This window comes from Drosophila virilis, chromosome 3, assembly GCF_030788295.1.
Source record: "Drosophila virilis strain 15010-1051.87 chromosome 3, Dvir_AGI_RSII-ME, whole genome shotgun sequence".
NCBI classification, from domain to species: Eukaryota; Metazoa; Arthropoda; class Insecta; order Diptera; family Drosophilidae; genus Drosophila; species Drosophila virilis.
Genome location: NC_091545.1, coordinates 12,252,565 through 12,274,782, shown reverse-complemented (window position 1 = coordinate 12,274,782; position 22,218 = coordinate 12,252,565). Strand labels below are relative to the sequence as shown.

The 22,218-nt window shown below is 41.9% G+C and overlaps 6 protein-coding genes across 15 annotated transcripts in view; 4 read left to right on the top strand and 2 right to left on the bottom strand.

Moving 5' to 3' along the window:
- fry (Protein furry) overlaps positions 1-2,038 on the bottom strand; it is a 50,467-nt gene extending 48,429 nt beyond the window's left edge. For 6 of the 7 annotated variants that reach the window (XM_070208020.1, XM_015175795.3, XM_015175792.3 and 3 more), the window contains exon 1: positions 1,707-2,038. In XM_070208020.1, coding sequence (XP_070064121.1) covers positions 1,707-1,776 — 70 coding nt within the window. In that variant the 5' untranslated portion in view covers positions 1,777-2,038. Of the gene's footprint in view, positions 1-530; positions 907-1,706 lie in introns of those variants that run through there. The other variant, XM_070208021.1, reaches the window with a different exon arrangement.
- A 266-nt stretch (positions 2,039-2,304) lies between these two features.
- Positions 2,305-3,615, top strand: LOC6623246 (UPF0046 protein C25E10.12). Its single transcript, XM_002047234.4, has 2 exons — positions 2,305-2,849; positions 2,908-3,615. The coding sequence occupies exons 1-2, from the start codon at positions 2,464-2,466 to the stop codon at positions 3,434-3,436; spliced, it is 915 nt and encodes a 304-aa protein (XP_002047270.1). The 5' UTR covers positions 2,305-2,463; the 3' UTR covers positions 3,437-3,615.
- A 98-nt stretch (positions 3,616-3,713) lies between these two features.
- On the top strand, positions 3,714-5,377 carry alphaTub67C (alpha-Tubulin at 67C). Its single transcript, XM_002047233.3, has 2 exons — positions 3,714-3,874; positions 3,948-5,377. Exons 1-2 carry the CDS (start codon positions 3,872-3,874, stop codon positions 5,325-5,327), a joined length of 1,383 nt encoding a protein of 460 aa, XP_002047269.1. The 5' UTR covers positions 3,714-3,871; the 3' UTR covers positions 5,328-5,377.
- A 1,028-nt stretch (positions 5,378-6,405) lies between these two features.
- On the bottom strand, positions 6,406-19,359 carry Prps (phosphoribosyl pyrophosphate synthetase). 4 transcript variants are annotated; one of them, XM_032434664.2, is made up of 9 exons: positions 19,199-19,359; positions 17,000-17,225; positions 12,727-12,910; positions 11,973-12,041; positions 9,120-9,218; positions 7,408-7,532; positions 7,130-7,328; positions 6,935-7,069; positions 6,406-6,866 (listed from the first exon to the last, which is right to left on the bottom strand). In XM_032434664.2, exons 2-9 carry the CDS (start codon positions 17,215-17,217, stop codon positions 6,774-6,776), a joined length of 1,122 nt encoding a protein of 373 aa, XP_032290555.1. In that variant the 5' UTR covers positions 17,218-17,225; positions 19,199-19,359; the 3' UTR covers positions 6,406-6,773. The 4 variants fall into 4 exon arrangements, with proteins under 4 accessions (XP_032290555.1, XP_032290554.2, XP_032290558.1 ...); XM_032434663.2 differs by lacking the exon at positions 19,199-19,359 and adding an exon at positions 18,162-18,289; XM_032434667.2 differs by lacking the exon at positions 11,973-12,041 and having other exon boundaries at positions 19,199-19,358.
- LOC116650592 (uncharacterized) lies at positions 7,619-8,778 on the top strand. Its single transcript, XM_032434670.2, has one exon. It carries the CDS (start codon positions 7,770-7,772, stop codon positions 8,559-8,561), a length of 792 nt encoding a protein of 263 aa, XP_032290561.1. The 5' UTR covers positions 7,619-7,769; the 3' UTR covers positions 8,562-8,778.
- Positions 19,360-20,411: 1,052 nt separating the features above from the next.
- Positions 20,412-22,146, top strand: Ubc4 (ubiquitin conjugating enzyme 4). The gene is made up of 3 exons (XM_002047230.4): positions 20,412-20,733; positions 20,953-21,105; positions 21,188-22,146. The coding sequence occupies exons 1-3, from the start codon at positions 20,671-20,673 to the stop codon at positions 21,569-21,571; spliced, it is 600 nt and encodes a 199-aa protein (XP_002047266.1). The 5' UTR covers positions 20,412-20,670; the 3' UTR covers positions 21,572-22,146.
- Positions 22,147-22,218: the final 72 nt, after the last annotated feature.

Sequence of the window (22,218 nt, the reverse complement as noted above, 5' to 3'; positions counted from 1 at the left end):
ACACAGCGAGTCACACACGCACACACACAAGAACAAAGCCTAAGAAGCGTCGCGCTGCGGCTTACATTGTATAACCCGTTCTCGGTTGCGTCCTCAACTATGCCGCACGCCATTTGTTTATGCATTGGGTCATTACATAAATCATCTTTGAGTGTATTTATTATTTTTATCGTATTCGTATTTGTTTTCGAGTGCGCAAATTTCTAAACAAATATTTGCAATTTATTTTTTTTTTTTTGTTTGTTTTCAATTTGCTGTCGATTTGCTCTTTGTTGCCTTATTTCGCAAAGCTTTGCTAATCATGCGAGCTACACAATTTTTGTAACAATAAACAACGAAGTTGATTATTAACTGTGGAAGCCATAAAAAATAAAAATCATACACAAATCTTTTTACAGCACACAAAAAGGAAAAAGGTTTGCGAATTAGCACATTTTGTATTTGCCTCTCTCTCTCTCTCTCTCTCGCTCCTCCATACAACTCTCTTTCGCTCTTGTAAGTGTTAGTTAACGGCTTTTATTGCAAATTACATCACGCCCACGCCAAATAAATTGGCAAAAGCAAAAACAAAGACAGCAACAACAAAACACACGCGATGACGAACACGCGACCGGAACGCGCCTTTACACACGAAACAGTTAAGAAGGAAGAAGAGGAGCAGGCCCGAGAACGCACTGCAACTTGACACTTGGCGCGTTGGCAAACAAATGAGCTTTGGAGCTTCAGGACGGCGACGGCTACGACAACGGCAATTGAAACGGAAACGGAGACTGAGCAAGAATCGCACAACTTATGCAATTGGCTCAGGTGCCGCACATAGCTCACTCGACATTTGACTTTTGGTGAGCAGCGGTGAATTTTTGTTTTCCTTCTAATTTTGCACTGCCACCAGCTGAGAAAATCCGTTGGATAAGTGCCAGAGGTTGTGACCACACTGACTGACGTTCTTGCTTATTGTGAATGTCATTATCAAGGTTTATGTAGTCTGCGCCCGTTGTCTGTCATTTTTTTTTTTTGTGAATGAATGTGCGCAGGAGAAATTAAGTGGGGAGAGCGACAGTGGCAGAGAGCACACCCACTGAAAGCTCTCATCTAGGTCTAGGTCAATGCAGCGCCGAAATGCGTTTGTATTGGTGATCATCTGTGACTTGCCATTTTACTCTTCCGCTCTCAACGCTGGACCGTATGACTGTGTATGTGTGTGTGTGTGTGTGTGTGTGTTGTGTCTGTGCACTCATCTCCAAATGTACATTGCAACGGTAAATAGCAGCCCCTAATGTCGCAGCGCAATAATAAATTGCGTCGCACAAACTTGAGCAGAGCCATCAATTATGGCGGAGTCAAAGAACAATGGCCATAAAAGCTACACAAACACACTGACAGAGGCAAATGCAAACGGTCTGGCCACTCGGACACAATCAAAGTGAATCATCACTTAAGAAACGAGGAAGCAAACAGACACAATTCGTCAGACACAAAAGCGCCGACGCAGAGTGCTAAACACTGCGGAGAGGGCGCATGTTGGGAGGCCAGGTGGTAAATACACATGCACGTACGCACACACACGTGCACAAAACAGATAAAATGCACACTTGATAGGTGGGCGTAAACAATTAGCAGCGACGTCAGCGGCAATTAAATACAAAAAAAAAGAAAGGGGCTGCGCCCAGGCAGAGCTAATTGAGTCGTACCAAAATAGAACTCACCTGCAACGCCGGCACTGAGGCCATCCAGAAATGCCTCCGGCTGCGCATGCAGCTCCAGTGATTGTTCCATGCCTGCTTTTCTGCTCCAAAACACTTGCGTACACACTTAACACATCAAGTGTCCGTGCGAACGCTTTGCAGCCATTTTGGTTTTCAATATGTGCGTTCAGTTTTGCACGCACTGCCGGGTGGCGCCGGCGAACAGTACACTTGCACTTAATGTTAATCGAACACAATTGATGGCACTTATTGTCGAATTTGCAAATGAATTTGAGAAAATTGCTAAACGACAAATTGTAGAATACGTGAGTGGTAAGAAGAAGCAGAATATACAGCAGTGACGCACAGCTGTTTTTTGTTTAGCATGCAGCGTTGCCACCTGGCGGAGGCCTTGCCAGCCTGCCGTGACATCACAAACTATAGCAGCTGTACGAAATGTGTTAATAAATTAAATAAATGCTAACATTTAAAAATTATATAATGTGATGATTGTATACATTCCATGCTATATATATTTTGGTCTACCATTGGCATGATTTTGTTCTTATAAGCAATGCATTATGGTATAGTGCGTCCTGGCAACCCTAACCCTAAGAAACAGCTGATACTGAATTTTTGTTTTGTACGCTGTGCGTGCTATTGTTATCTTTTATCGGCAACTCAGTGTTTACTTAGTTTAAAAGCGCAAAATAACCGTGTGCTTATCAGGGATATTGACTATCAATGTTGTATTAATAGCTGTTGAGCTAGTCCAACAATGGCATCGCTGCCCGTAGCCGTACATCCCCTAACCGGCGACCCGACCGCCGCCTGGAATGAGATCAGCAAAAGCCAGCGGGTCATCAAGGTGGTCATGAAGCCACCGACGACGACGGTGGCGCCGAACAAGGCGCGCGTCGTTTGCATGTCGGACACGCACTCACTGACGCCGTACATCAAGTTCGATATACCCGATGGTGATATTTTTATACACGCCGGCGACTTCACCAAGTGCGGCCAGCTGCAGGAGGTGGTCGAGTTTAACAATTGGATTGGCGCCCTGCCGCACAGGCACAAAATTGTGATAGCCGGCAATCATGAGCTTAGCTTCGATCGCACCTTCACGCATCCGTTTCAGACCAAGGGCCAGACACATGCCGAACGGTGAGCTGAATATGCTTATTGCCACGCTTAACTCACCTGTTTATTTGGTCCTTGGCAGCTCCAAGCACACGGGCATGACAATATTGGACGATTTGCCCACGCTGGGCAACGACAAGGAGAGCATGGAGAGCGCCGTTAAGACGCCCAACATACACGATGCCTTAACCAATTGCACGTACTTGGAGGACGAGCTGCTGGAGCTGTGGGGCGTGCGCATTTACGGTTCGCCCTGGCAGCCAGAATTCTGTCGCTGGGCATTCAACGTGCCGCGCGGCGCCGCCTGCCTGGACAAATGGAATCAAATACCCGCTGGCGTCGATATACTCGTCACACACACACCGCCCGTGGGCCATGGTGATCTCTGCTGTTCGGGCGTGCGCGCCGGCTGCGTGGAGCTGCTGAGCACCGTGCAACAGCGTGTGAAGCCCAAATACCATGTATTTGGGCATGTGCACGAGGGCTATGGCATAACCAGCGATGGGCGCATCATCTATGTGAATGCGTCCACGTGCGACATCAACTATTTGCCCAACAATGCGCCCATTGTGTTTGATGTGACGCTGCCGCCAGGTGTGCGCAAGGACTAGGATCGTAGATGCCACAACCCACGCAACCGTCTTGTATTTATTCAATCTAAACTTAAGTTGCCATTTAACCGCAAACAAGGAATTTATTTTACCACACATTTTACCACCTCAAGTTATTTTAAGTTAGTTTTTAACAGAACCACAGACAAAATGCTCATTAAATGTCCTTCAAGCTGCAACACTGTCTTAGTCAAGTTTCGCACCAGCTGCCGATCGCGATTGCAACTCTGCAGCGAATTGGGCTTTTGACAGTTCGCTTTGTGCTATCCGGTATAACGGCATCCATCCAGTCGCCGCAAGAGTTCCACAGCTTCAGCCATTTTGTTCTGCAACGTGGCCCAAGAAGAAAAAGTGGAATTTGTTGCCGGCAGTACAGAAAATTATTATTTTAAATTGTTTTGCACATTCTAATTAGCTGTAATTGGCACACAAATTATGGTGAGCGGTTACTCTCAAATAAAGCGTTGGCAAAATTTCAACCCCCTTTTTAATCTATCCGATTGCATTAAAGCGCGAAGTCATCTCCATACAAATTGGCCAATGCGGCACGCAGATCGGCAACGCCTGCTGGGAGCTGTATCTGCTGGAGCATGGCATCAATCTGGATGGCAGTCGCAAGACCGACGAGCAGCAGGTGGAGAGCGGCCGTGGCGCCAGCGTTGGACAAGGCGCCACCGAGAACGATGCGCACACATTCTTCATGGAGGCGGGCAACGGGAAGCAGGTGCCGCGCTCGATATTTGTGGACCTGGAGCCGTCGGTGATCGACAGCGTGCGCACGGGCCCCACACGGCATCTGTATCATCCGGAGCAGTTGATCTCCGGCAAGGAGGATGCGGCCAATAATTTTGCGCGCGGACGCTACTCGATTGGCAAGGATGTGATCGACAAGGTGACCTCAAGGCTGCAAAAGATTGTGGAACAATGCGAAGGTCTGCAGGGTTTCCTCATCTTCAATTCCATGGGCGGCGGCACCGGCTCCGGCTTCACCTCGCTACTGATGGAGGCGCTGTCCAATGATTTTAGCAAAAAGTGTAAGCTAAACTTTGGCGTCTATCCGTCGCCCAAGGTGTCCACGGCCGTGGTGGAGCCGTACAATGCGCTGTTAACCACACACTCGACCATGGAGCATGCGGACTGCGTCTTTATGGTGGACAACGAGGCCATCTACGATATATGCAAAAGTAAACTGGGCGTGGACAGGCCGGCATACAACAATCTGAACCGGCTGATTGCCCAGATTGTCAGCTCGACGACCGCCTCGCTGCGCTTTAGCGGCTCGATGAACGTGGATCTGAATGAGTTCCAAACGAATCTGGTGCCCTTTCCGCGCATCCATTTCCCGCTCGTCGCCTATGCGCCGCTCATGTCCGCGGATCGTGCCGCTCACGAGCAGCACGCGATCACCACGCTGACGAACGCCTGCTTCGAGTCCTCCAACATGATGGTCAAGTGCGATCCGCGTGCCGGCAAGTACATGGCCTGCTGCATGCTCTTCCGCGGCGATGTGGTGCCCAAGGATGTGAATGCCGCCATTTCGGCGATCAAATCGAAACGGCATATACAATTCGTTGACTGGTGTCCCACGGGCTTCAAGATCGGCATCAACTACGAGAAGCCCGCCTTTGTCCAGGACGGCGATTTGGCGCCCACATCGCGCGCCTGCTGCATGCTATCCAACACGACGGCCATATCGGTGGCCTTCTCCAATCTGGCCTACAAATTTGATCTGATGTTCAAGAAGCGCGCCTTCGTCCACTGGTACGTGGGCGAGGGCATGGAGGAGGGCGAGTTCAATGAGGCGCGCGAGGATATCGCTGTGCTCGAACGGGATTTCGATGAAGTCGGCCTGAACAATGATGAGGAGGAGGAGGAGTTCGCCGAGTTTTAAGCAACCTCTGTAACTGCCGTCCGTCAATAAACTATTGTATTAAAATTCAATTGGATCAAATGATGGATCTTATATGTTCAGAGCCAGATGAGCTCTGCCCAGTCCGTTTCCAGAAAGGGGCATCTGTTTTAAATTGTACCTTGCTAGCTAAGTTATTATGTAATAGTATATATCATCACTCGGCTGGTTCCCTAAGCAGCATTCATTTCCATAATGGGCAACTCCCATATCTCCTGTACTCCACTTATAGCCTCCAATATACGTAAGTTCTATGTATTATGTAGATCTGTGGATCTTTAAAGGAACTCTATTAAATAAAGCAAATAGCAAGGATAACAAAAAAATAACCGATAAGCAATCCTCTTGGCAGGCACTCCAAGTTTTCTTTTAGCATGAACCAGGTAAGTTTAATAAAAGGAATAAAGTATTGGAAAAACTTTTTCAAACAAAAAAACAACTAATTTTTCTAAATTTAAAATATGGGAACATAAAATTCACAATTATTTCTTTTAAATCTAGATAAATATGAAGAACTTAGATTCAAGCTCGAATTTGGAACCTGTTTTTGCATATGAAACAAAGCCGATTCACAAACCAAAAGAAAAGGCGCTGGCTCAAACCCTGTCCGGTCAGGTCTCCTGACTATATCTTACCAAAGTTTGATACCCAGTTTTCCCAGAATAGACACATAAAAACATTATTCAGAGTCTCTTTTTAAATTTTTTTTATTTTTGTTTTGTTGTTGTTGTTTTTTTGTTTTTTGTTTACTTTAAACGCCTAAATTTCTTTTCAATTGTGGTTGTTTTTTTTTTGTATACTTATTTACTTAAATTTACTAAAATTTTTATTTGTTTTGAACTTGCAAGCATTTTCGCATCAAAACTTATGTTAAGGAAACATTCAAAAAGTTTTTGTTGCACAGTGTAAAATTACAATTCTTGTATGTGGTTGTGTGTGCATGTGTGTGTGTGTGCATGTGTGTGTGTGTGTGAACGTGTGTGTAGGTGTGTATCTTTTACTACATAATCTATACAACTAACTTTCTCTCTAAGAGCTGATAATCTTTTACAAAATGCGATATTCAATTATTTTACGAACAAAATTTAACAAATCAAAAATGTGGCGCATTTTTTTTTTTTTTTTTAGTTTTTGTTTCTAGACAAAAAGAAGGCAATTAAGTGTGCAATTGTTGTTGTTGTTGTTGTTATGCTACTTTATATAATTACATAATGACGATTGTTGTTGTTGTTGTTGTTGTTGTTTATCTGATAGTTAGTAGATAATAAAAAATATATAGCGATGAAGGATGGCAAAAGATGCTGCGAATTGAAAATTGATTGGTTTGTTGTTGTTAATTGTTGTTTATGCTGATGTTGTTGTTGTTGTTGTTATGGTTGTTGTTGTTGTTGTTGTTGTTTTAGTTGTTGCTGCATTTGGATTTAACGCTTAATATGGAACATTTGAGAAGAGATACGAGACACTCTCGCCATTGTGTGTCCGTCTAACTGCCTCGGCGAACATCATGGACACATCAATGCACTGCAAATCAAGCGAGAGAGAGAGAGAGGGATTAGGTATTGTTTATAGAGAGAGAGAGTGAGTCTTACCTGTATTTTGGGGCAATCACGCATATGGCCATCCTGTGGTATGGTATTGGTCACAACGACCGCCTCGAAGCAGGCATTGTTAATGCGCGAAATCGCCGGACCCGAAAAAATGCCGTGCGTCAGTATGGCATACACCTGTATAGAAGGAATCGTTCATGTGAGCTGAAGTTTTCATTTAAGTTTAGGCACACCCACCTTGGTGGCGCCCGCTTCGACGAGACGATCGGCGGCATGGACAATGGTGCCGCATGTATCGGCCATATCGTCGACCAATATGGCAATCTTATCCTTAACATCACCAACGAGCACCATGGAGGCCACCTCGTTGGCCTTCTTGCGCTCCTTGTGTATCAGCGCGAACTCCACGTTCAAGCGATCCGCAATCGAGGTGACACTGTATGGATGCATAAACGGATATCAATATATATATAGAGAGACTGGGTTCAGGCAAAGGTGAATCGCATTGTATTTACCGCTTGGCGCCGCCAGCATCGGGCGATACGATAATCGAATTTTTCCATTCGGGAATGTTCTCTTTGATCCATTTGAGTACCGCCGGCTCGGCATAGAGATTATCAACTGGTATATCGAAGAAACCCTATTTATATAGAAGCATATACTTATATGTATAGTTTATAAAGCATATAGCAACTGTGCACAGTTCTGTCATAGAATTTGCCATCACAAATTTATTCTGAAACTTATTCCTATTCACCTAAAAAACTTTTAGTTCCTTTATCTCTCTATTGCTTCTAAAATAGAAGGAAAAAAATTGAACGTTTCTCTTTTATTTTGATATACAAAAGTTAATTTGCGAACAGCGCGACTGCTTTAGATGGCCGAAAGGATGTTGAACTCACGCAATTTATCGGCCGAGGAGCACAAGGAGCTGGACGACTGGCTAAATACCAAAGAGATTTCACTTAACCATCGCACACGACGCGATCTCTCCGATGTTGTCAATATGGCGCTGCTCTTCAAGAATGTCGACGCCAAATTGGTGAACATGAAAAACTATACGTCTCACGGCAAATTGGCCCTCAAGCTGCTCAATTGGGAGACGTTCAATCTGAAGGTATTGCGAAAAACGGGCCTGATACTGATGCGTCCGGCCTTGGAGCAGCTCGCCTCGGGCGATCTGAATGCCATACGATCTTTGCTCTTTCATTTGATGCGCATCGAACGGGATGGCATACAGTTGAGCTCACGTCGAGCATCTCCGACAAAGGGACAGCGGCAACAGTCCGACAATCGGGATGATGCCCAGGAGGAGGTCCGATCTCAGACGCTGATACCAACAGAGCCATCGATACCTAACCAAATACAAACGCAGAACCAGAGCCCGACACAGAACGAAACGGAGACAAGCGCACTATTATCGCACAATTTGAGAGTAACCTATGCCAATTATGAGGAACTGAAGCGTATCAACGAGAAAAAGGAGCAATATATCGGATCTCTAAGCCAAAAGGTGCAGTATCTAGAGAAGGTCATACTGGAGAAGGAGAAGCGCATCAACGAGCTCGTCGACCACTTGTCCACATTATCAGTACGCATTATATCCATGCAGACGTCTCTAACAGATGATGAACTGCCCCAGCCCCAGCCCCAGACTCAGCCAGAGTAGCCCAGGATGTGGGGCGATAAGAATTTTAATTGGGTCTCAACCGCTTTGACATTAACATTAATTAACCATTAATAATTCCTAGTTTTTCGACTTTCTCCTACGATATATATATTTTTTTTCTTAATTTCTTAATTTCATCTTAATTTTTGGCATTTATAAAGTAGTACGATTAATGAAATGTAAAATAAAACAAAATTGTTGTGTTATGCCCCCTTAAATAAGAGTTTCACAAAGTGTCTATATATAAACTTGATCAGTATATATCCTTCTGTCTATATGCTGGGCTGTATCATATCATATGAAGGATAAAGAAAGAAACTCTCGTTATTCAAGATTTCTGGCCCAAACATAGGCACAATCCTATTACTACCTGAGGAAATATCTATCTTAAACAAACTTGATATAAAAGAAGCTCAATATTCTCAAAATGATATTTCTCCCTCTTAACATATCTGCCAAATATCAGAACAACTTCTAGACGAACAATCCCTCGGATATACAAATTTTACATTCAAGAACTTGCGTTCGTTATTCTCTTAATGAAGGGGAAATGCTTACCTGAATCTGTGAGGCATGTAGATCCATGGTTATAATATGATCCGCACCGGCCACTGATAGCATATTAGCGACCAATTTCGCCGAGATGGGCGCACGGCTCTGTGCATGGGCCAGCGTAGAAAAATTAAGAATATATCATGTATCATTAGCGTAGTTAGTAAATAATTGAAATCTTATGATTGTACTATATATATATATATGGTATATAGATATAGTAACTTAAGGCTAGGCATTATGAGAGAGTTAACCATGGATACAAAATTAATAATACATATACATAACATATATATACACACAGAAAATCGTAACAATCCAATAGGTAATAAATATCATAGACAAGAACTTCGATTTTTGACAAACACAAAGGACAACAATGAGCAACTGTTGAGCGCGATCAAGAGAGAGATTGAGAGAGAGAGAGAGAGAGAGGGAGATATGGGAGTGCGCACCAGTTACAAAGAGTGAGAGAGAGAGAGAGAGAGAGTATGTGCGAGTTACAATTTTTAGCAAATATTTCTATATTCACTTTAGATTGTGCAAGAGTATTAAAAACGGGTTTTTTTTTATCAATTTTTTAACCAGATTTTCGAAGAACATAACTAAAAAACCAGTTGAAACTAACATGCATTGGGATTTAAAAAAAAAAAAAGAAAAAGAAGAAAACATGTTTATTAGTCAAAATTTTTCAGGGAAAGGAAATTCAAAAAATGCAATGAACAAAAAAAATAGATGAATATAACAAAAACTGCAACTGTTTCAGTTAAAGAAAATGTGAAAATTGTTTAAGCTGTGTTTCCTTTTTGTTTTAGTTTTAAGATATAATATATATATCGCTCGAAGCTGTATAAAAATAAAAGCTTAGACCCGCCGCCAGCTACTCACAGTATATTGTCTGGGTGAAAACTCCTAAGCACATATTAAGAGATTTATTTTTGTTTGTTTTTTGTTTTTTTGGTAATTGGTTTTGGTTAAACATAGTCGATAAGAGTCGAATAAAAAGAAAAGAAAAAGAAGAAACGAAAAGTTGAGTGAAATGTTCGCTTCAAGTTTTATAGAAACAAAAAGATAAATTAAAATTAAAAATAAAAGAAATTTGATATTGAGACAAAACAAAATGCTGCAATTTGGATTGTGCATTAGCTGGTGCTATATCTCTGAAGTTAGTATTACATTAACAAAATCTTGTTAAGAGTTAGGAACTTGGCGGGGCAGAGGGCAATAAATCAGGTGTACAAAGGTTAAAAGGATTACAGAACATATTGAACCTATAAGCTACCGTGTTGCATATACAAATATTTCTATAGCATAATCAAAAATTCAATTCAATGTCAAGAAACGCATTTCGAGTTCAGAGTAAGGCACTTTTTTCCTATAGATTATGCGACTCGTACACAAATTATGGAAAAATATTTTTGTGCAATTACAAATGTAAGGCCCCCGGGTTCAAGCACAATCGGAGATAGATAATGCCGGACCCCCAATGCAATGGAAGAATAGGCGAGCTGACGTCAGTATAAATAAATGACGTGCCTAATGGGTTATCAATTGAATTGCATATAAATCTATATAATAAATAAATCTATGAAAAACACAAACAGAAAATTGTAAAAATATATAAAAAAAAAAAAACTCATTTTTTCTTGGTTGCTAGGCAACAAAGTCTTATCAGCTTGGATTTGAACCCGGTTTTTGTTTTTATACCCTGAACCCATTAAAAATGGGAAGCATCTCCGACCCCCGTCTGTCCGTATGTATGAACACAAGGATCTCAGAACCTATAAGAACTAGAGACTTGCTTCTAGTGCCTGCGCAGATCGAGTTTGTTTGCGATGATCGATAACTTACTCCGTTTCCAAGCAATCGATAAAAATCGATATCGATATCCTGGTTTCTTGAGCAATTTTGGTAAATAATAAGAGCTAGCAAGTATATGCATTTGATGTTGGAAGAACAGGGTTCAGGGTATCCCCTAGTCGGGAGTTACCGACTAGAACCTCTTACTTGTTTTTTTTTTACGACGGGGTGGGGAGTGGAAAAAACTTGGTGCGCAAGTTGGTGAAAACAAGTGCAAAGATGCAACAACAAATTGAAATTAACAATAAATAAATATAGATGTTTATATATATATATATATGTGCTATATAGTAGCATCAACGAGACATGACAAAATACACGAGCAGACAGCAGTGCGAGTAGATTTAATGTTTATAAATATAAATAATGTGTTAATATAAGTATTAAATCATATATTTTTGTTGCAATGAAGCGCCGCCGCCGTTGCCAGGAAACAAACCGAATTTGAATGCAAGAAAACGGAAAGAAAAAAAAAATGTGGAAATTTTTGTATTTCTCTTGGTAAATTTCACAAATATAATTGCTCAAAATTCGAATTTTGCTCTAATTGCGCTTTTCATTGCATTTGTTTATAAATTTTGGGTTTTTTTTTTTTGCAATATTTTTTTAACAGTTTATTTTTTTAGTTAGTTTAACATGCAGCACGTGTATTAAACATAAAAGACAAAAGCTGAAAACCTTTTTGAATTTCAAATTTGGAAATTTGTATTTAAAGATATCAAAGCATTATCGAATGAAACTTGTACCAACATATTATTATTGTTATTATATTTGTATATTATTTTATTTTTTTAGGTACCCGAAGCCCAGAGGTGAGAATAGTTTTGCAAAGTTGCTTGGCAATTGAGTTTCTTGAATGAGTTTGATGAGATTTTTGTTTGCCCTTAGTACATTTGGTAGAAATAACAAAAACAAATTGAAAATTAAGTATTTTCAGATTATGAATTATGTGAGTTTGAGTTTGAGTTTAAGTTGAGTTGTTTAACTAAAGGTAAATACCCTAAATTTCCAATCGAAGTTTTTCTTGGCAAGTTTCTTGCTTTCGTCTTTCTCCTCACCGCCCGACAACTAGTGTGAAGATTGTTATATAGATCGTAGCACATACACCGCGAGAATTGGGCACAGAGAGAGTGAGCGACAGAGAGAGAGAGAGAGAGAGTGGCAGAGAGAGAGAGAGCGAGAGGGAGAGCGCACGATCGTAATACACCAAAAGTCGTTGCAAACAGCGGCATTAAACATAATTAATTGAAGAAAAAATACATAGTTATAAATATATATAAGTAAAATGTACAATATTATATTAAAATTTAAGTTTTTTGTTTTTGATTATTTATAGATCTACAAATTTTCCACATTTTTATGATTTTCTTTACAGCTTGACTTCCTTGCAACCATTTTTTTTTTCGTTGTTTTAAATAAACGCAAAAATATTGAAATTCAATTACAAAATGCAAAAAAGAAAACAGATTAACTAATATTATATATATATATATATATATCAACATCAATATATATATATATATATATATATATATATGCAGGTATAGGTATGTGGGTTATTAACATTGGACAGTTATATGCTTTACTGTCTAGAATTCTTGCTGTTTAAACGAAATCCGAACTAGTTTTGCATTATATCATAAATTGTGTGTGTCAAGAATTATAAGAAGTAATATATATATATATATATATATAGGGAGCGGGCAGTCGGATGTTATACATATGTACATATATCCCTATAAGGCAAACCTACCTTATCTTTTTTGTCTTGGCGGGCATATGGAAAGCAAGGAATCACAGCTGTAACACGAGAGGCTGATGCTATTTTGCATGCATTTATCATGATCAGCAGCTCCATTAAATTATCATTGATCTCCCCGGAACCGGACTGTACGATATAAACATCTTCGCCGCGCACCGATTCTCCGATCTCGACACTGAAATTGGAGAAAACAGTTTATTCGATTTGATTTTCATAAACAGAAATATTGTACATATGATATGCTGGCAAATGAAAGTACAACAAACAAATATAGTTTATGGGCATTTATAGTGTATTGCGAGTGTCGCCTTGCCTAGCCAGAAATATGTCGTCCGACAAGTGTTTACACATTGCTATTTGAGTGCGATTAACATAAACATCGCCCTGCTAAAGTCTACTCATTTGCCCAGACTTAACTTCAATAATGACCTCTGATTTGAGCACATCCATTGGGCCAAAACAATCCAACGCCTCATCTCTCTGGCATGCATCATGCTGCATACTCTTTCCGCCTCAGAGCTTATATAAACTTGTCGGATACTTCGTAGCATATGTTTCTTACCTTACAGCAGGCCGTATGCACTTGGATATATAATAAATGCATTACTCCAGTGCAAAAGTAAACAATTCCTCCAAGCTATTAACTTGCAACTCGATAAATATCAATTTTTTCGGCATTTATAAATTTGATATATGCAGTAACAATAGACGGGCGCTACTATCTGATATTCTAGAGCACATATATCATCTGTGTCTGACAAAGGAAGCATTCTGTTTGGTTTGTCTGTGGGTGGCTTTCTTTTAGCGGCCAAATGATTTATAAGTACAATAAATAATGTAGCTAGAATTTGTTTCTTTTACTGGATTCCTTGTGGAATTATATAGAAATTGAATGCAAGGTTCCATCTTATTATATTATATGGCTAACATGGCGTTATTTTGTTTGGTCTAGTTGTGGGTTTTTAAACATTCTTGTTTATTGTCTTGTTTACGTTCTGATTTCCTTTCTTTGCATTTCTTTATCGCGCTCTCTCTCTCTCACACACACACACACACACACACACACACTTTTATTTTGGTCATTGCCATTGTTATTTGCATTGAAGGTTAATTGAATTACGTGTCGAGAACTACGCCCAGAATATCGAACGTAACGTCCATCGATTGACATATTTGAACATACTAGGCCGCCCCCTGTCAGTGCCACGCCCACTGTTCGTGCCACAAAATTGATGGCCCGTGTGTGTCTAATGGACACTAGCGCCAGCTAATCGTCCGTTTTTTTTTGTTAGGAATTATGAGCGCTTGCCCGGCTGATAGCCGTTCGCTCAGCTGTTGTTGGGTCGCGCGGCATATTACGCATACGCCGCATTGTTTGGCTTCGATTTGGCAAAAAGATTTCATTAGCAGCCAATGCTGGCTCTTTTGGGCCCGCTGCTGTTGCAGTTGGCGTTGCATGAAATGAATGCATTTTTTCTGCAATTTTTTTTTTCCCCCCCTCCCAACCTTTTTTTCTGTTGTTGATAGACAAGCTAGAAAAACACTTTCGCCGCTGGCATTGCTGGCATGCCAAACGCTGGGCGTACGTTTCTGTGGCTGGGCGCGGAGGAGCTCTACGGGATCTCTGTTGGCCGTGGGCCAAGCAACTGCACCTGCCCCGGCAGCTGTCACTGGGCCGAACGTTGTCTAGGAGCAGCAGCTGACCGCCTGCTTTGCTCTATCTTTTGTTTTGCTTCCATTTTTTTTTGTTTTTTTGTTTTTGTTATGCATGTATTTTTAACTAGCTGTTTGACTTTTATTTCTGTCAGTCAACTGACAAGCACATGTGTATGTGTGTGCGTGTGTGAGTGTGTGTGAGTGTGATAATGTAATCTATAACAATCGCCGACTTGGCACATGTTGGCATATACTAGATGTTTTTAAACCGTATCTTAGCATCTAAATCGCCTGGCTGGGCATTTGCCTCCACCAGTTATCAGCAGCTGGCTTGGCTTAGCCCTTGCTCCCATTCGAAGCTCTCCCCCCCCCCCCTCACCCTGCATACCCCTTGATGGCGGACACGCAAATTCCTTATCGATCAAACTTTTCAATTTGTTATTGTAATCGACTGTGTTTTATAGAATTTGTATTGTTTTTTTTGTTTGGTTTGTTGCGTGTTGCGACCTTTAGAGCCGGTGACCATTGGGAAATTGCATTGGCGGTTGGATTTGGGTTGCCTTTAGCAAGGTCATTTGTGGCTAACCCTTGCGTTGGGTGTGAATAACAGCCCTGAACTAAAATGTTATTAAAAATGAAATACTTAATATCGAAAACCAAGTGGTTCTTTCATATTTTTCCTCAATTTAATGACATTTCGCCAAGCGCCTCATATTACAATTATCACATACAATCAATCATACGATTCGTATTAAAAAATAAATAAATTTTGATGACGTTATCTGAGCACCCTTCAAGCAGAGTCTTCTTTATAACCCAGGCCGATGTGCGTCTAATAGAGACAACAATAACAAATTTCATTGCCCATCAGCACATAAAATACGCTCCAATCAAGTCGAAAGTGCAAGAGAAATAACAACAACAACAACAACAACAACAATAACAACGGCAGCAAGAAGAAGAGGAACAGTGCGAGTAACCTAACTGTCAACATATTAGTTACACTGTTGCTGTCAGCGTTCGGCGAGAGCAAAGCAGAAAGAGCCACAACAAGCCGACAAGTGCGCAGCACAAATAACAACAACAATTGGGACAACCACCGTGTTGTTGTGTCTGCGTTTACGACACACACGTGGGGGCCGTCGCAGCGCTGTCGAGAACGAAAGAGCAAAAGAGCAAGCAAACGCGTGAGCACAACGCGGCAGAAACATGAAGATGTGGGGGCGGCGTTGACGTAGTCGTCGCCTGACTTATGAGTGGCTCTCTTTTGGGCGCTCTCGCTCTCCCTCTCTCTCTCTCTCTTTCTCTTTGGCCAGCTCAGTGGATGGCAAAAAAAAAAACGTGACAGTGTCGTGTTGTGGTTTGCTTTTGCTTTTGCTGTCTGCGTCCGCCGTTTCTTCTGTTTTGGAGTTTACCTTTGTGTGAGTTGCGTATCGCTGAGTATGTGTGTGCGTGTGCGGGAGCATAACAAAATACATGCACAAGCGTGCGTATATGTATGCAATACATATACACAAACGGAATACTCATGCTCATTTGGCAAGCGCGTATCATGTCGAAAAGCTTAGCGCGCATTATTTATATTATAACCTCTAATTTTTCTTGCCATTGCCTCACTTCTTTCGCCTGCTTTTGCCTTACACTCTAATTGTTTGCTAATTTACCTTTTTGTATCATTTTTCAACGTTTATTTAATTCCATTAAAATTCTTTTAGGCCCCTTTGCATGTGTATTCGGCATTTGTTTGTAGCTGTGTGCGTTGATAAGGCGCCAGCCCAGAGACACTTTATTATTATTTGTTGTTGTTGTTGCAGCAGCAGCAGCAGCTGACTTGCTCTGCTGTGAGCATGTGTGTGCGTGTGCGTTTCTGTGTTTGTATGTTTGTGTAAAGCAAAGCTGAAGCTGGGCCGCTAGCCGAGTCGCGATTGCGACTAGAAAAAAGCACATGTGCTAATTTAATTATGCATTAAATAAATTTTTTAAAATTCATATGCTGCCCTATAGTATTTTTTATTATTTTTATTTTACTGTCGGCTACAAATTGCACGCGACATTGGCGGTGTTGCCAGAGCGCATTCGTTTTGGTGTTTGTGAGTTCGATTGTCTGTGTTTGTGTTTTATGTGTGTGTGTGTGTGTGTGTGTGCGTGCGTACGTGTGTGTGTGTGCGTGAGTCGCACATACATACATACATACATACACAAACACACGGCAAGCAAGCAATGACTACGGTGTACAGTCCACTTGTTAAATCAATAAAAATAAAAAGCACAAAACGAAATGTTTTAAGAAATCCATTAAACAAAATGCACAATGTAAATGCCAAAAAAACACTAAAATGCAGCCGCACAGGAGGCAGAAGCCAGACGGGCAGAGAGGCAGAGAGGCACGCAGGCAGGCAGGCAGGCAGAAGAAACACATGGTACACGTATCAAGAGCAACCTTCGGCGAATGTCAAGGAACGCGTTGACTGGACGAACACTCGGGCACAGTTAAAAGTGTATTTTGTGCACTTTTGCCACATTTTGTGGTGTCACATTTCACACAATTTTGGTTGTTGATTTTTTATTAAAATGAACGGCTGGCGCACGCGATTTGTTTGGTACTCACCATGTTTCCAAATTGCTAAACTTCTTGGTGACCACTTTGCCCAGGTCGATGCCAAGGCGATCGACAATACGCTGCGCCAAATCCGGATGCGAGGTGCCCGAAAACACTTTAATGTTTGGCATTCTGGAGTGTATTAGATTTAGACAACCAGCCTGTTTCTCCAAATTGTCTCGGATCAAACTTCTAGCGCGTATCGGATTAGCAGAACGTACTGGCATCACACAATCTACGAGTACAAGTTTTTATTATAAAAATTTTTTTGCAAAAGCAGCGGCAGCGACGTCGCCGCATTCGCTCTGGCATGGCTATGTGTATGTGTATTTGTATGGGGGAATAGAGATAGAGAGTGGGAGAGCGCGTGTAAGAGAGCGAAATGTGTACATGTAAGCAGGCGATGGTAGCAGCAGCAGCAGCAGCCGCAGCAGTAGCAGCAGCAGCAGCAACAGCAGCAGTAATGCTTTCGTTGGCGCTCTCTCACACTCACGCGCCAAATATTCATTCATACATCTGTCGCAGGCAGAGAAAAAGCTTGTTTGTGTTTAACATGCAACAGTATGTGTATGGGCCTGTGTGTGTAAGAGAGAGAAAGAGAGCGCCGCAGCAAAGCCACCCCAAGCAGCCATGTGATTATTTGATATATTGCTGTCGCAACCTGTGTGAGTGAGCAATCGCTGTATTGTGGCCAGATCGAGGCGAATACACATGATATATTTCAAAAATTTGGAAAAATGCTCAAAGATTTTCAAAGGCAGGCAATATTAACTATGTGTTAATACAATTTAAATTAAAGCGATTTATTCCATTGTTGTGCCTTAAGAAAGATCCTTGGTCCGGAAATGCAGTCTGGCAACATTGTCTGCTCTCTTGCGCTCAGAGTGCCAACAATAATAATTAAAAGCTTACGTTGCCTGATAAAGCCTTACGCGACGCTCTCTCTGAGCGCGACTGTGCTGGTGTACCTTAACAAAATAGTCTAGCATGCAGGCAGGCGCGTGCCAAAAGCTTTTATCACGACACAAGCCGAACAGCTGTTCATATGGTTGGGGGTTTTTGCAATGGCCGTGAAATGACTATTCAGCCTTGCAGGCAAAATGCGCGACGACACACACTCACACACACACACACAGTGGGGATGCCGCATATAACAGCAAACAATACGCACCCTCCATGTCGCCTGAGCATTTTGTATTTGGCATGATGTAAAATTTGCGAAACTCTGATATGATGTTAAACACGACGCGCGCTTTTTACCGCTTGTCAGATGCTAACGGTACACACGACTGAGAAACGGCCAGCGGATTTATAAAGCGAAGAGCGCGCGCACGTCAAATTCGCACAGCTTTATACTATGCTATTGTGATTTATAATAATATATTTATTAGAGTGCCTATGACAGTAGATTAGACTTTGACAGCAGCAGTGAGAACAACAGAATTGAGCGAGCGCAGCGCCGCCAGCAGCTAGTGAGCAATTCGAAGTACTGAGCGTACGCGGCGTATGCGTTTCGCACACACATGCATCGAAACACACACACACACACGCATACCGATGCTAGCGCCAGAAGCTTTTGACGCAACTATGACTATTGTTGTGCTCTCTCTTTCTCTCGCTTACTCTCCCTTTTCTTTGTCGGACAGCTGTTCTGCTGCAAATACGAGGGCTGCGTGAACTGCATTTTAATTTGCATGGCTAATTTACTTAGGCTAGTCTTAGGTAATGATCCGCACGGCAACCATTTTAAGGGGCTCGTCATTGCATCTTTGTTGTAGTACAACTGTACTTAATGCTGTCTACAAGACAAACGGAATGTCTCCGACGAGATTTGTTAAATTGTTTTCGTGTCTAAATTTAAATGAACTAAAGCTAAAGCTAAAATGTCAGGTTAAGTGTTTTTGCCAAAGGAAGGCGCTGACGTAGTCTATGTGTGTGTGTGTGCATGCATGCATGTATGTGAGCTTGTATGTATTGTTGACGCAAATACAAATGGCGTCGCTGCAATCATAAAAAGTGGTGGGGGGAAGCGACCACGTGTCGGCTTCAAATGTGCTGAGAACGCACGTTTTCTATGCCATTCAAAATACCAAAACACAAAATAACATGCGCACACCCACACACACACACACATATATATATATACACATATATATACACGTACACATAGCATATGCAAAAACGTGTCGGAAATAAATATCAACTTACTTGAAACATGTGCAAAGGCAAATCGGTCGCAAGTAACTTTAACAGCTTAGAAGAGAGTTGAACGGTTCTCGACTTAGTCACGTTTCACTTATCTTTTGTTTTACTAGTTTCTGCAGCACTTCAGAATGCAGCCGCTTCAATGGAAATGCAAAAGCTGAATGATTCCAACGGCGTCGAAGTCATGAAGTTTTTGACGTAGAAGACGCACGATACAAGCAGAGCATGTGAGAGAGAGAGAGAGAGAGAGCCAGAATCGGAATCGGAGAGCGCATGGAAGAGAAGTCGCGCCGGCAACTCGCTTTGTTTTTTTTTTGTTTTTTTTATTTTATTTGGAGCTTGGGGCCGACGATCGTCTGTGTATGGGAAAACAAAAAGGGAACACGTGCCCAGCAAACAAACGGATTGCCAATCTAAACAGAAACTGTTAATTTTATCTCCAGCTGCATTTCTATTACTATGGCCCAGCTTATAAGAAGAAGAATTGGAGCATAAAATTTCAGAGTATTTGCAATGCCCACACAAAAATGTTTACTGGGTTTACTTTCAAGTCCAGCGCGTGTTGTGCTGTGCGGCCCCACGCATCAGTTTGAGCACGTTTTTTTTCTCGTTTGCTGTGTTTTTGTTTGTATGCCGCAAAGTGAAACGTGAACGCGAAAAATAGCCAGACGCTGATTGTACTTAAATTAATGAGTCGCCAAATTGAAGAGCTGTGTTTTTATTTTGCTGCTGTTGCCAAGCGGCCCACCCTATTATAAACTAGACTTGTGTTTGGGTTTTTTGTTGTTGTTGTTGTTGTTTATAAGAGACAAAACGAGTTTTGAATGAATGGTTGCCAAGGCGCAATAGAAGTGTCTACCTGAGGTCAATTCAAGTTCGTTTGTGTGTATGTTGTAGGGATCACGCGGAAACCTTGAAAATGTTGTGGAAAAATACCATGCTGTTCGCTGGCGTGTGCCCTATAGTTTTTACAAGTTCAAAGCATGTAAAGCATGTACAATGTGTGTAAGGTGGTTAATTGAAATGGCGCCCAAATTTGAAATGATTGTCGAAATTTTGCAGCACTGTAATGTAACATGAAAAGCGGTTAACAGTCAGCTCCTCCGCCCAACAGAACTCCACCGCGCGAAATTATCGATAACATGTTAGATTACATTTCGTGTATTCTGACGATCTATGCTATGGGTCACACTGGCCAGCAGCTGACTGCCATTATTTATCGATAGTCTAGCAGCCCTGGCTGACGTGCATAATGTGTTGAGAAAAAAGTCAGTTTAATATAATTGAAATACAGAAGCGTTTCATATTGTTTTTGTATGCTGCCGCCGCTTAGCTGCAATATAAATATATAAATATCATTAATCTAGCCCAGCGTCATTGAACTGCGCGTTATTTACGCAACAACAACAGCACAAACTAACAACAATCAACAACTAGAAACCAGCAACTGAACAACAACAACAAATCCCACAATCATGGCGAACATGGCCGTATCACGTATCAAGCGCGAATTTAAAGAAGTTATGCGCAGCGAGGAGGTGAGTACGCCAGCCAAATATATAATGCTTCGTCCATGACTAGCCTGAGAGCGCTGCCAGCCCTGGTCCCCAAATGGGATTCACGGACGCACTGCATCCGACTTTGTTGTTGGCAAATATTTTTTTTTTTTTTTGGCGCGCGCAACAAATCAGCAAAATAAAAACATATAGACTAGCAATTGGAATGCATATACTAATCGTGTGCCTAATCAATCGTAGATCGTTCAGTGCTCGATCAAAATTGAGCTGGTCAACGACAGCTGGACAGAGCTGCGCGGCGAGATCGCCGGCCCGCCAGACACACCCTACGAGGGCGGCAAGTTTGTGCTGGAAATCAAAGTACCCGAAACATACCCATTCAATCCACCAAAAGTAAGTGCAACGCCCGCTCATCCCGGGCAACATGCTCATCATGATTGCATCTTAATCCCGTTTGGTTTGGCGTTGTCGACAGGTTCGTTTTATAACACGTATATGGCATCCGAACATCTCGTCGGTGACCGGAGCCATTTGCCTGGACATACTGAAGGACAATTGGGCCGCTGCGATGACATTGCGCACCGTGCTATTGTCGCTGCAGGCACTGCTGGCCGCCGCCGAGCCAGACGATCCGCAGGACGCCGTTGTCGCCTACCAGTTCAAGGATAAGCACGAACTGTTTGTGCTGACCGCCCGACACTGGACCAACGCGTATGCCGGCGGACCGCACACGTTTCCCGATTGTGATTCAAAGATACAGCGTCTCAAGGACATGGGCATCGATGAGCACGATGCGCGCGCCGTGCTCTCCAAGGAGAACTGGAATCTGGAGAAGGCGACCGAGTGCCTATTCAGTTAGCTTCGCAGTCAACCGTACGCAGCAACAATAAAAAGAATAAGAACAACAACAACAACAACTAAATCAGAAGCCGCAGCAAAACATCAGCAACAAGAACTTCAAGTTAAGGAGCAGCAGTAGCAAATTCAATAAGAGCATTCTCAATTCAATCAATCAGTTCGTTTAGGATCAATCAATCAATCAATCAGCTAATCACAGCAATCCAAATTTTAGTACTGTTAGCCAAAAGCTGCACCCCCACACCCCTCCCTCCCACCTTCCTAACTTTACCAAACCCACGCAAATCACAATCACAACATCGATAAACGAAAACAATTGGCAGAGTCCAACACACACACACACACACACACACAGCCACACACGCACACCCAAACATTATTTATTGAAATTTTTAATTTGTTTTGTTTATTTCCAAATCCATTTACTGTGTAATTTGAAAGTTTTGCGCCCAAGCCGGTTCTCACTTGCCAACAATAATCCCAATTTCACGTAAGGTTTTTTTTTTCTCCAAAAAAAAAATATATATATATATGCAATTCATTAAATAAAAGTGAGTACCGGTACTGGCCCCCACAGTTCTTTATTACCTTTTTTTCTGTTTGTTTGTTTGTTTGTTTGTTTGTTTTGATGTGTGCACTACATTTAAA